The following is a 14,445-nucleotide window of genomic DNA, read 5'->3' as shown; positions in this document are numbered from 1 at the left end:
TTAAATAGATTATGGAATGGGACCAAACATAAATATCTAGAGATTGTAAAAGAAACAGAATCTTTATTTTTCAATTTATCAATGTCATGCATATTTTTAAAAAAGAATGTTAAAATGAATGTTAAGGGAAACTTACCCCATAGACCAGTTCACCCACCATGCCATTCCATATCTTAGTTTCAGGGTCCCTAGCGCCATATTTACCATCTCCAACAATGGACAGTTTGTACTTTATTCCAACGTGTTTTGCTATTTCATAAGCTAAGTCTACACAATATCCTTCATATCTCTCATTCCCTTCTAGCTGTTCATGGTTTTTCTTATACATTACATATGGTGATTCCTTTGAAACAAAAGCAAAGATCAAAGAATATAACACATGCCTTTAAAACATGACAAATGAGAGCTGTTATTAGCATTACTTCATGTTATTGGCAAATATCAACAATATTTCAAGGGCTGCTCTTATCTAGTAACTGGAAAGATTTCCAAGTCACCTTCACGTAAACATTAAAGGCTTCTTGGCAAAACAGACTTTCATTTAAAAATTCTTAGAAGTGCAAAAGAAATTCATCACTGGCCAATCCTGCAAATATACATACAATTTTCTTTACTCACAGGAGTATTCCCAGCGAGGCAATGGGCTACTCACATGAGTAAAGTTACAGGTTTTTTTGGTGTGTGTGTGTGTGGGGGGGAGGTGGGGGAGATCAGGCCTGATTCTCCAGCAGATCACAGGTAAGCAACCATAATAGTGCAGTTCTGAGCTTTAAAAGCCTTGATGTACCTCATCCTGCTTCCATTGAAATCAATGGCAAAACCCTCCACTTCTTTAAATCGTGCAGGATTAGGCAGATGCTTGAATTTTTGAAGAAGCCTGAGGCATTTAGGTGCCCAGCTCTACCACATATCACCTGACTCCTGTAGACTTCTTTGAAAAGCCCAGCTGAAAGACTGGGTGTGTGTCACTAAATTATAGTGAAGTAAAATATGATCCTTCTAGCAGTGTCACGAAGTTGACTCGTGTTCAGTACAATTGTAACAGGCACCATGGGCACAAATAATACTGTATTATAGGCCACATGTACAATAGGCTTTAGAACTGACACAGATAATGCTATGAGATCTAAGAAGAGTCGTTCTCCACTAGCTACACAAGCATTGGATGCCATTACCTATTGTCTAAGCATTCCCTGTGGGCCAGATTGTGCCTTCCTTACTCAGTCAACAGGAGTTGTGCCTGAGAGAGAGGGCTGCAAAATTTGGTCCTACAGCAGGATAGGCCAGATCTGCAATCACATATGTGATTTACTTATGATGAGAGGAGTTCCACTGAGTTCAAATAACTGAAAAGAAGGTAAGCACAATGTTGAGATCAGTGGGACTCCTCCCATGAGTAATTGTGGGCAGGATCACGCTCTCCATGCATCTGTGGAGCATGCTGAACTTCTCAGTCACTTGAAGTCACACAGCATCCAAAACCGGCTTCCGAATACATCCACCAAAGCACACACTGAGTAAGAACATGCAACTTACTAGGATGGTGGTGACTACTATTGTTCTGTTCTCCACAGAAGAAGTGTCATTCGATACTTGCTGGTCTAGCGCTGGCACAAATCTTTCATATTCATTCCAATAACCAGCCTACAAAAGCAGAGAGTGTTACTTAGTTACATATGTTTATAATGATCTGGATGCATAAAACTGATGTTCATATACATCTGCCCTTTTTATTTTTAAAAAGTGATTTTTACTTAGGATTTTTTTCAAGATACAAAAAAAGACTATAGACCTAAAAGCTTTTGTAGGACCTGTAAGTGTCTTATCAGCTATTAGAAAGGTCATGTGACATTTTCTTGCCAACATCGAGCTGTGGGAACTTTTGCTGAATTTTTGCATTGTTCCATCAGGGAATGTGTAGATATGCAAAATTATGTGAAATTAATGTATAGTTCTATATATATATATATATTGTTACATAATATATCTTATCAGATATATATTGGAGAAGATGTTGCAGAAAAATTCTCATGCAATAATTTCTGTATTTCTGCAACCAGAGAATACAATATAGGATAAGAAAATAAACTGCAGAATTCTTGAATGAACTGCTTTTATTTTGCAGCCATAACTTTCTCACTTGAACTCTGCCCTCAATCAATCTCAACCTGGTTTATTTCTAGAATACTAAATCTCTGACCAACTGCAAACAGCTACTATGTAAAGTAAAACAACCCCTCTCAAACAAAACAAAGCAAAAATATAAGCTACTACAAATGTAGGTCAGGTAAAGGCAAGGGATAAAAATAACATTGGTCCCATGTCCTGGAGAGGTTTGGTCCAGAGACAAGATTTCAAGACCTGATACATCAAGTAGCTCTAGAGTTACATATACTGGCTGAGGCGCTGGGATTCTTGATATATAGATATATGTATTTCTAGAGTAAGGTACAATTTAAAAAAATGCTTTATTGACTTAGGAACATATGTCCAATTCAATGAGACTCTAAGGGCTAAGCGCACAATGGTCAGAATTTCAAAGATATGTAGGTGCCTAAAGATGTAAATAGGCACCTACCTGAATTTTTAAAGTCAGATGCCTAATTCTAATTGAAATCAATGCGATTTGGGCACCTAACTTGCTTAGGTCCCTTTGAAAATTCCATTAGATGACTATTTGCATCTTTAGGTACCTAAATATGTTTGTAAGTTTGGCCCACAGACACTTTTGAAAACGGGACTTGGGCTACTACGTCACATAGGCACTTCTGAATATTTTATCTTCGGCCATGAGATAATGGTCCTTTGAACATCCTGATAAAAAGCCAAACACTGTATTACATCATTTTAAAGAGGTTTCTAAAATATATGGGTTTCAAATTCTCTATTGCTCTGAGGCCTGTAATGGGGAGGACGGAAGAGATAAAAAGAGATTAAGAAGAGAGGACTGGGCAAGGGTCTGAGGACAGCACTGTAGGAGGAAATCAAAGTTCAGATGTGGCAGGACAGGCACCTCAGATATGAAACCAGGGTGTCTGATGTAGGAAGGGATTCAAGGGAGGGGGAACATAGTCAGAGTAATCAGGCCAGAATAGAACTATATTCTTATAATTTTTCATAAATGAAGAATAAGTGAAGAGGAGAAACAAATGCAATGGGAGTGGAATTTATCAGGTTTTATGCCTTCACAACAGTTGTATGACATAGCTTGTTTTCCTGAATTTGTGGTAATACATATTTTTTAAGACATCCCTGGAGAATACATGTTTTGAAAACTTACCTTCCGTGATCCAGTGGTTTTTGCTTCATACACGTCAATTGTGTAATTTGTTCTGCGTCCGTAGGTGTCAAACTGGATATTTCCAGTCATTCCTTGGACTTGTACCTTAAACAGGGAAACAGTAAAACATTTACACAGAAGAACATTATTTCTATTTTTTCTCTCTTTCGTGTCCTGAAGGAACTTACTATGGCCTGATCATTTCCATTAATACCTGCATCCTGTCCAGCTTCCAACAGAGCCACTTACATTTGGTCTACCTAAAATTCCTAGTTCTCTCAGTTTCAACTATAAACATTATTAGTCTTCACTGCCTTAGTCTTAGTCTTATTCCTCCTGCAAGGAGGTTTAACAGGTAGTTCGATTTAGTGGCTTTAATTCGAAATACTGGGCCCTTGCCACGTGTAGATGCAGGCAGCTAAGTCCGGACTTGTAAATTTAAAAAAAAAAAAAAAAAGTGGCGACTGACTGGGAAGATGCAAATCAAGCACAGGATACTTAAATCCCGGGTTTGACTTGCAACTTTGAATGCCTACATTAGCCTCCCTAGTTCGAACTAGGGGGCTAGTGTAGACATATCCTAACAGATGTATTGAAGCATAAGCTTTTGTGGGCAAAGACCCGCTTCGTCAGATGCATGTGATGAAGTGGGTCTTTGCTCATGAAACTTATGCTCCAATACATCTGTTAGTCTATAAGGTGCCACAGGACTCCTTGTCACTATATGGAAGATTGACACTGCCATGGTCAATCTTCTGGAGTTTGATTGAACTCAAAGGGTGCCCTTCTTGGCTCTGGTATTTCTGATCCTCCCGAGGAGTAAGGGAAGCTGATGGGAGCGTTGGCTCTCGTCAACCTCCTGCTATGTGGATGGGGATTTAAAATACGTTGACACCAGCTTTGTAATTTATGTAACTTACTTCCTACTTCAATCTACCCATGTAGTGTAGACCAGGCTTTGGTGAAATGTACTAAAGTGCCACATAAACCCTCACAATAAGGACTCAGGTGGTACACACTGCATAAGCCTGGTGCTCTAGGGCCAGATCCTGATACTCTTCCATGGAATAGCATCTGTTGGTCCAGTCAATATGAGTGAAGGTACCAGACTCCAGTACCATTAGATGAAGAGTAGCAGAATTATGTCTATACCTGGTAAAGAGATTGAGCTAGGTCTAGATGGATGATGCTATATAAATATAAGTCATAATCATTACTTATTCACATTAATGATTTTGAAAGAAGTATGAAGCACTTTGTTTCAAAGGGAAAAAAATCTGTCTTCCTTGTTTCGCTAGTATTAGAGGAGGAGATATTTCAATTCATCACTTATCAGTACTGACAAGCTTTCACCAAAGACCAAAGAGAAAGCTGTCAGACGCTTCAGTAGGGATAATTTATGTTAAATATTAGGGACATTTTATAACAGTAATAAGAGTTGGGTAATGGAACAATCTTCTAAGGGAGGGAGTGGAATCACACAAAGCTGCTCATTGATCTGTCAAAGGTGGCATACAGATGATGAAATCAATCTTGTCATAACTCACAGGGATGGATCACATCCCAGTAAAATCTCTTTGCCCCACATTTATTCAGTGGGCCAAATTCAGAGGTGATGTGTCTGTGAGTCTATGTGTAGTCTATCTGTGATTTGATGGCACTGGAAGATGTAACTGCATCACCCTTGATTTCTTTAGGTTCAGCTCAATTCACTATTTATTGAACTTTATCGCAAGCACAGAAACCACAGAAGCCCTGATTCACCTATTCAGGCCAACTCAGCATGTGCTTAACTTCAAGCATGTGTTAATTCCATTAATTTAAATCGGACTGTAACATTCTTAAAGATAATGTCACGTGCTCAAAGTCATGGAGGGCAGGTCTTTCAGTGGTTATTAGCCAAGATAGTCAGAGATGCAATTCCATGCTTTGAGTGGCCTTAAACTTCTCACTACCAGAAGATTGTACTAAAGGGCAGAGGATCACACACTAACTGCTCTGTTCTGTTCACTCCCTTTGGGGCACCTGGCATTGGCCACTGTTGGAAGACAGGATACTAGGCTAGATGGACTCTTGTTCTGACCCAGCATAGCCATTTTCAGTGTTCTATGTTCTTTCCTGAATCAGGGCCACAGTAAATCCAGTTTAAGTTTAGGAAAACATTAAAGCTGGTTTGCTGAAAATTTTGATAATCCATTGCTGGAGATACATCCAATCCATAAGGATTACATAGGCCCTGGTGTCACTTTCTCAGTAGCAAGGAACTATGGTCTGTGCTTGCAGAACAGTACGTCTGGAGGGAAGTAATAGAGTAGCTATTGAGCATTTGATTGTCACTGTCTTCTGACTGGGTTGATTTTTTCACTTATGCGGGAATGGAGGATGCCCAGCAACTTGCAGGATCAGGCTTTGTTACAGGTAGGAGAAAGAAACAGGAAAGCTGGGTGCTTGTGGGTATGCCTAGACCACAGGGTTTTGTCGACAAAAGTTGGCTTTTGCGACAAAACTAGACCTGTGTCTACACTACCGCCGCGTTCTGTCGACAGTAAGTTGACAGAACATGGCAGTTTTGTCGACAGCAGTAAACCTCATTTTATGATGAATAACGCCTTTTCTCGAAAGTACTTTCTAAAAAAGGCGCTATTGCATGCAAGCTGTGCTTTTTCGAAAGAGAGCATCAAGACTCTCTTTTGAAAAGCGGCTTGCTTTGTTGACAACACTGATTGTAGTCTAGATGCTCTTTTTCGACAGAGGCTTTGTTGACAATATCTGTCGACAAAGCCTCTGTCGAAAAAGGCATGCAGTCTAGACGTAGCCTCTGTGAGCAGATCAATGTGGAGGCAATCAGAAACAAAGGGATTATTTATAACAAACTTTAAGGCTCTCATGATCATCTGCTTTTGACCTTCTGCACATCTCAGGCCACAAAACCTCACCTCTCCTGTAACAGACCTACAATGTCTGGCTGAGTTACTGAAATCCTCCATTCATGATTTAAAGACTAAATGTTACAGAGAATCTGCTTTTTATTCAATTTTAAGCCAACAAGAGGCCTGAGCCCCATGCTGCAGAGGAAAGTGAAACGTTCCCAAGAAATCTGTCAATTTGATCTGGGAGGAAATTCCTTCCTGACCCCAAATACAGTGATCAGTTGAACTCTGAGCTGATTGGCAAGACCCTCCAGCCAGATTTCTAGTAAAGAATTCTCAGTAGTAACTCAGAGCCCTCCTCATCTCATGTCCCATTACTAGCCATTAGGGATTTTTGCTACTATGGGCCATGAACCATCATGGGTAGTATCGTCACACCACCCACTCTAATATCATTAGCTCACAGACACTTACCTTCCTCCCTCCCCCCCCCCGCATTCCCCTTCTGTTCTGAAATGTGATTTGTCCTTTTCATATGTGTTCACTTTTTTTTAATTGTATCCTTTGGTATATATGGTTGTAACTATTTTCTTCCACTATTTGATCTAAGGAAGTGGGTCTGGCCTATGAAAGCTCATCATCTAATAAACCATCTTGTTAGTCTTTAAAGTGCTACATAGTCCTGTATTTTGTTTCAGCTACACCAGACTAACACGGCTACATTTCTATCACTCCATTAGGTTTATCAAGATCTGTCTTGAAGCCAGTTAGTTTTTTTGCCCACACTGCTCCCCTTGGAAGGCTGTTCCAGAACTTCACTCCCCTGATGGTTAGAACTCTTCATCTAATTTGGAGCCTAAATTTGTTTATGGTCAGTTTATATCCATTTGTTCATGGGTTCAAATTGGCACTTAAATAGTTCCTCTCCCTCTCTGGTATTCATGTCTCTGATGTATTTGTGTAAAGCAATCATATCTCCACTCAGCCTTTGCTTGCTTTCCTCTCACAAGGTAGGTTTTCCATTCCTCCAATCACCCTAGTAGCCCTTCTCCACACCTATTCCAATTTGAAGTATTCTGTCTTAAACATGGGAGAGCAGAATTGCATACAGTATTCCAGATGAGTGCTCACCAGTACCTTGTATAGTGGTAATAACACTCCCCTATTTCTATTGGTTATAACTTGCCTGATGCATTCCAGGATTGCTTTTGCCTTTTTATGGCTCCATCACATTGGCGGCTCGTAATCATTCTGTGTTTCATCTCCTCTATTGCTTCCAACTGATATGTTCTCAGAGAAAAACTTCTTGTGGTCTAAGATGCACTTTGTACTATTCAATTTCATCCCATTTTCATTATTTCAGTTTTCAAGGTCATTCAGATCTTCTTGTATGTATTCTGGTCTTCCTCTGTACTGGCCATACCTTCCAACTTCATGTCATTTGCAAATTTTATTAGCACACTCCCACTTTTTGTGTTAAGGTCATGTATTAAAAATATTTAATAAGACTGGTTCCAAGACCAGTCCTTGAGGAACTACACTAGTAACCTCTCTCCAGCCTGAGAGTTCACCTTTCAGTATGATCCACTGTAGTCTCCTCTTTAACCAGTTCTTCAGTTCTCATCTTAATCTCCATCTTCTACAATTTAACTAATAATTTCCCATGTGGAACTGTATCAAAAGCCTTACTGAAATCCAGATAGGTTAGATCTACTGCAATTCCTTTGTCTACAAAAATTGTTTATTGTCTCCAAGAAAGAGCTCCAGTTGGTCTGGCATGATCTACCTTTTGTAAAAGGTATTGTAAAAGGCCATGTTGTATTTTACCCTAATTACCGTTTAACTCTATGCCTTAACCACTTTCTCTTTCAAAATTTGTTCCAAGACCTTGCATACAATTGAGGTTAAACTAATGGGCCTCTAATTTCTTAGGTCACTTTTCCCTCCCTTTCTTAAATGTAGAGACTCTATTAGCAGTTCTCTAGTCATAGGGCACGAACTCCAAGTTTACAGATTCTTGCTGTCGGGTTTGCAATTTCATGTGCCAGTTCCTTTAATGTTGTGGTCAGTTGTGGTCCACCTATCAGATACTTTAGGTTCACATTTAGGGGAGGAAACATAGTATTGCATAGTTTTCAAAGATATAAGGAAGCAGAATCCAGTCATACCAATCTGCCTTTTGTTAGCAAGGTAATTGCAATTTGACATCTGAAACTTGGATTAGTTGTTTGAAGGATTTCTTATTCTGAATATTTTTTAATTTTAGATGTTCCATGGCTGTTGTGGCTAGGAAATATTAGTAACAGAAAGTCGTAATTCCCTGAAGCAAAGGTACAAGATTATCATCTAAATAGGGAAAAAGAACACATTTCATTGTGTGGGTTCTGGTAGGATGTGTGAAGATCAAGAGCTGGGTATGGAGAGGGAATGCTGAGCTAGATGGATAAACCTCTTCTACTTATGTTACGATATTTAAATATAATGGGCTTAAATCACCCTGACATAATTCAATATTCTGTGCCTGCCTCCATCATGATTTTGGCTCTGAATATCTTATGAATCTTTTATTAAAAGTGTAGCCTTTTACCAGCCAACATCTGGATATATTTTACCTCTCTGAAACAGGATATGTTTTGTTGTACTGTTTTCATTCCCATTCAAGCCTTGTTGATGTAAGTACTTTGGGATCTCTTGCGAAGGGTTTATGTATCACTTCTAATTAAGTTTTGACACTACAAATCTTTTAACTGTTATGAAGGTTGAATTTAATTACCTTATCTTTGAAGTGTGTAATGCTACATTAATGAAATTACAGTTAGGGCATTTGTTAGGGAACTGACATTGTGATATAAGAAGTGTTCTGACAGTGAGAAACTGAATCATATCTCTCATTCTGCGAGAGAAAGAAATACCCTTTTGATCTGATCCTTCCAAATTGGCAAATTTGAAAAAGCAATAATTAACCCAAGTGTATGAAGTCTGATTTAGAGATCCTTTGTATGTCATGTGGCCTTAATTCCAATCTTACTCACTCCAATTATACACTAGTGCAGGGGTGGGCAAAAGGCCTCCGCAGACTGGATGTGGCCCACCAAACTGGTGGATTTGGCCCGCGGAAGCCCTGCTGCTCCCCCACCCCCATGCCAATTAGGACCTGGGAGTGGGAGGGAGCGCGCAAAGTTTCCTCCGCTCTGTCCCTGCCCTGTGAGCAGCGCTTAAAAGCACCACGTGCTCCTGGCAGGGCTGGAGGAGGCTTCACTAGTGCGCTCCTGATTGGCCTGGGGGCACGGGAGCATGCGAAGCTCCTTCTGCCCTGCCAGGAGTGCAGGGCACTTCTAAGTGCTGCATGCTCCTCACAGGGTTGGGCCAGGGTGGAGGAAACTTTGCACGCTCTGATTGGCCCGGGGGTGGTGGAGTGTGGGAAGTCTCCTCCAAGCTAGGGACGTGGGCTCCTAGGAGGAAGGGGGGGGGCAGGCGGGAAAAGGCACTCCTCCACCCCCAGATCGATCATGGTATGGGGGTGGGGAACCTAAAAGTATCCTGGCCCTGCCCCTTCCACTGGAGGCCCTGTCCCTTCCGGTGTGGCCCAGGGCCACTTCAGAAATTTTTGAAGTGGCCCCTGGCAAAAAAATATTGCCCACCCCTGCACTGGTGTAACTCCACTGAAACCAGTGGAGTTAATCCCTGACTCAGAGATCCAACTCAGAACAAAATCAGATCCTATGTCTGAGAGGTTTTCATTCACTTTATGCCCAAAAATCAGTCCAATACACAGAGAAAAAAGACATACACATAGAAAACCAGAATGGTTTGATCACTACTAGATCTGATATAGTAACTAATGGTTAGTGCCAATGTTCTCTCTAATCTTTTCTATCGATGTGTAGATTTTTTTCCATTTATTGTGCAGAATAAATGTTTATGTGCACCAATGCATGCATGAATGTGTACCACCAATAGAAACACAAAACCTCGCTTTGAGCTCTCTGCTAATCAGCATTTGGATCTCTACTGAGCGGCCACGCAAGTGCACAGCTTACAGGAAACACTGGTTAGTACTAGGCGCTGGCCAAGTAGGCCGTAATCAAGTTGGAAATAAGGTTTTGTTAGGATTCAAAGAGCAGGTATAAGGCAAAACCCCAAACTACAGTTCAAGCTGGTGCAGAAATCCTGTAGTTTGATAAAATAGCTGATCATATCGTTTGTGCAACTTTTAGAAAAAAAAAAAGATGAGCTGATTTTTGTCTGGTGTAATATATATAGATAAATTCATGCATGCTCATAATATAAATGTAGTTTACAGTTTACCATCTTAGGAAAAAATATTCACCCAGTTTTATTTTATCATCAGCCATATTTTTTTATCTCAACCTAGCCTCAGAACATGTTTGCACAGCTTCTAACACAGAGCCATATTCAGAGATGCCAATATACAATACAATGAGAATTATGCCACATTGGCTAGCTATTACAGTTGGTGACCAGTTGGTGCTTTTTAATTCCTATGAACACTGAATTCTAAAAAACAAGTTTTTGGCCATGGGGAGGAGGGCATGTGTGTAACATACTGAACAGGATACCATGGCTTTGGACTGGATGGCATTGCAGACCTCGCTTGTGTTTGTCGTTGCCCTCTGCACTGGCCTGGGTACAGGTTAGTCATTATCAGCTTCAGCACCAAGGCCTTGTGTTTATGGGGTAGAACAAGGATTCTCAAACTACGGATCGGTACTGCGGTTGAAGCCAAAATCCAAGCTCCACCACCTAGGGTTGAAGCCAAAGCCCAAGAGTTTCACCTCTGGGTGGTGGGGCTCAGGCTTTGGTTTCAGCCCTGGGCAACGGGGCTCAGGTTACAGCCCCACTGTTCCGAGCATGAAGTAATTTTCATGATCAGAAGAGAGTCATGATGCCCCTTGGCCATAAAGTTTGAGAAACCCCGGAGAAGAAGGATGCGAGTTCTGTCCCCTTTGGTATGTACAGAGCCCTTAGAAGTGCATTTGTTACAAAGCTGCAGAGGCAGATTTACAGAAGTTGCATCCTTCATCATCATGTCCTTAAAAAATGGTTCTCTGGAGACACTCAGCCTTTTTTGTTGTTGTAAAGACATACGTTGTACAAATGTGAAATATCTGTTCAATAGCTTAGGTACATTTGTCCTTACCATTTTCAGTGCTCTTTCTATATCAATTCCTTGGCTCCAGGGCACTGCTGGGTTTGCTAGGCAGTCTCCAGCACTACCTCTCCTGGAGACATCCACGCGCTGCCTTCGGAGGTAGCGGAAAGCCTCTGCTATGACTAGTATTGCATCATGGGTCAGTGCAGACGTATACTGAAATTGATGCAGATAAAATGTTGTGACAAACTGCACTCTGGAAATTGCCTCAGGGTTTCAAGGTCAATCCTTTCTCCTCATTAAAATGTTTAGAGCAGCTACAATTTCACCCTCCTCCCATCTATCACACGCTGTTTAACAATTACATACATTTCAAGTAAGAAATTAATGTAATGATTTCCTACAGTATACAGAAAAAACTGTCCAGAGTTAGTTAAAGTACTAATTAGGTTTAATTGGAGAGCTGCCTATCTAATGCAATGTTGAGCCAGTTGTAACCAACAGCAATACACAATTCACACTTAAGGTTTTCTTGTTTTTTTTAAAGAGATAACTAACACAAAGAGGAAGTTAAAGTTAACATTAATGATTTCTATCTGGCCCACATTTTTGATTAACTAGGATCTGCGGCCAGCAATAAATTGGTTTTCTTATCCAAAAAGCAGCCCCCAAATAATCTCATCCTGTCAACATTCTTATATTGCACAAAGCTACCATCATTACTCAGGTTATAAATCTGATATCACTCCCAGTCCATAAACAATAAGGCTGTGTCTACATTGGCGCGATTTTGTGCAAAAGCAGCTGCTTTTGCGCCAAAACTTGCTGCCTGTCTACACTGGCCGCGAGTTCTTGCGCAAGAACACTGACATTCTAATGTATGAAATCAGTGCTTCTTGTGTAAGAACTATGATGCTCCTGCTCAGGAATAAGCCTTCTTGCACAACTGTTCTTGCACAAGAGGCCAGTGTAGACAGGCAACATGAATTTCTTGCGCAAGAAAGCCCTATGGTTAAAATGACCATCAGAGCTTTCTTGCGCAAGAGAGCATCTACACTAGCAAGGATGCTCTTGCGCAAAAGCACAACTCTTGCGCAAAGGCACATGCCAGTGTAGATGCTCTCCTCTGGAAGAGTTTTTGCACAAGAACTCTTCTGCAAAAGAGTTCTTGCGCAAAATCATGCCAGTGTAGATGTAGCCTAAATGTCTTTAGAAGATGTATCTGTACTTTTGTCATATCCATTGAGTCATATGAAACTCTCCATCGCTGGAAATTGGCCAAACCTTTGGACACCAAGATATTGATTTCTGGTTATGTACCCCTCATGAGCCTAGGATTTAGATTAATTTGTGTTTACAGGATCAGCACTACATTTAAACAGTGAATATAGAATCCCTTTGTAATCATAAAACTGAATCTTGCAAACATATATAGGGCCTAATTTTGATGCTGCTGCATCACTAGATCCCATCTGATCTCTATAGTATTTGTATATACATGAATGAGAATTACTGGATTTCCAAAAAAGAATCTAGTGCACGTGTGCAGATTCCAGAATGCTCGCCTGTCTCCTTGAACTTCAAAAGCCTTACTGCACAGTCATTTAGATCCCCTCACATCCCATTTGATTTATAACAAACACGCACGACACATGCACAAGTTGGAAAGATGGAATCCTAGACTCCAATAGTATTTTCAGCTGCTCTCCTACAGGACATGAATAAACCCTATTGGTTTCAATGACAGTTACTTTTATCCTGTAGAGGAGAACAAAACCCTAGGTGGCCGCTACATTGAAAAATGTTTTTGATATTGTGGGAGGTTCCCCATTTTGATAATAACCATGTCAAATATTTGATAGCTTTTGCAAAACTAGGAAGAGGGCTTTTATGCCTGCACATGCAGAGAAATACACCTGATTTTAAAAAGTACAGATAGTGTCAGGAAAAAGATTTTTTGTGCAAGCCATTCTTCCCAAGTTTTAAATTATGGTCCTGTTTATAAATACTTGATAACCTTGTCCTTTTCATGGTGACATCATCTTTACAGCTCAGATTAGCTGGCTGCCACTGCTTATTTCAATCCTTGTCTACCTAACTTTTTTTTTGTGTGATTCTGGAATTGTAGTGAACTCTCTCTCTCTCTCTCTTTAATACATTAACAAATATTACACACCCTGTTCTACATAACAATACAGAATCTGATTTTTAAAAAAAATATTTATTCTTGCATGAAAAAAATCTTGTAATAGCTTTCCAATCTAGCACTACATAAAGACCTGCATGGTAATAATTTTTTTCAGTAGATTGGATCAATTGTCAGTAACTTTAATGCATTTGCTTCCAAGTTAAGCCAACAGAGCTATCTAATTTTCTACTTTATTCGAATTCTACTTACAAATGCATGAGCAGGCAGAGAGAGAGAGAGAGAGAGAGAGAGAGAGAGAGAGAGATAGGGAGAGCGAGAGCGAAAGCGAGAGAAGGGAAAGTCTGATAAAATACAGAATAAATTAAACATCAGGGCTTTAATCCCTAGGCAATTTTGTTCTGTAATCAAAAATATTGTACATTATTTTTAAGTATGCCTTTTGACTGATAAATACCATGCAAGTTTCTATAATGAGCAGTATATTTATACAAAGGTAATACAATCTCTGTGTTTCACCATATATTTAAGTTTATTTTTATATAATAGAAAATAATTCCCCCCACAATGTAAATTACTTTTAACTGAATTAAAATATGCCTATGACAACACCATATATTTCTAAGCTTTTAAGACTAGTATGAGACCTCCCTTTGCTCCTTGGTAAACTGCCTCTAGTAAGAGTCTCTATAGCGACAGGTACTCCTGGCTTTGAAATTAATAGGGGGCATGAAGGTTAACCCCGTTTTGTGGGATGTTGGCTAACTCCCTCCCCAGGGATCCTTCATTGGCAGTGTGGTTGTGAAATGTCCTGTGTCAGGGGCCCTTCACGATGCCGTTGGGGGTTTATCTCTGAGTAGTGTGGTGTCAACTTGGAATGAAATGGCTAGATGGAACTGGTAAAACAGCGGAGACCATTAGGTTTCTTAGAGAAGAAGTGTCCAATTCATTAATATAAAATGCAGTAAAGGAATAAGAATTCTTTCCTTGTAATAATTAAGCAGAAGACAGAAGAACAGCGTCAGTGATGAGATGG

The 14,445-nt window shown here is 40.1% G+C and overlaps 1 protein-coding gene across 1 annotated transcript in view; it reads right to left on the bottom strand.

Moving 5' to 3' along the window:
- GRIA3 (glutamate ionotropic receptor AMPA type subunit 3) overlaps positions 1-14,445 on the bottom strand; it is a 253,895-nt gene that overhangs the window by 86,820 nt on the left and 152,630 nt on the right. The window contains exons 7-10 of the mRNA XM_075940981.2: positions 11,312-11,479; positions 3,281-3,385; positions 1,537-1,644; positions 137-343 (exon numbers count right to left, since the gene is read on the bottom strand). Coding sequence (XP_075797096.2) covers positions 137-343; positions 1,537-1,644; positions 3,281-3,385; positions 11,312-11,479 — 588 coding nt within the window. The remainder of the gene's footprint in view (positions 1-136; positions 344-1,536; positions 1,645-3,280; positions 3,386-11,311; positions 11,480-14,445) is intronic.

The sequence above is a fragment of the Pelodiscus sinensis genome, chromosome 13, assembly GCF_052426305.1.
Source record: "Pelodiscus sinensis isolate ZL-2025 chromosome 13, ASM5242630v1, whole genome shotgun sequence".
Lineage (NCBI taxonomy): Eukaryota > Metazoa > Chordata > Testudines > Trionychidae > Pelodiscus > Pelodiscus sinensis.
This window is presented reverse-complemented; position numbering and strand designations above follow the sequence as displayed.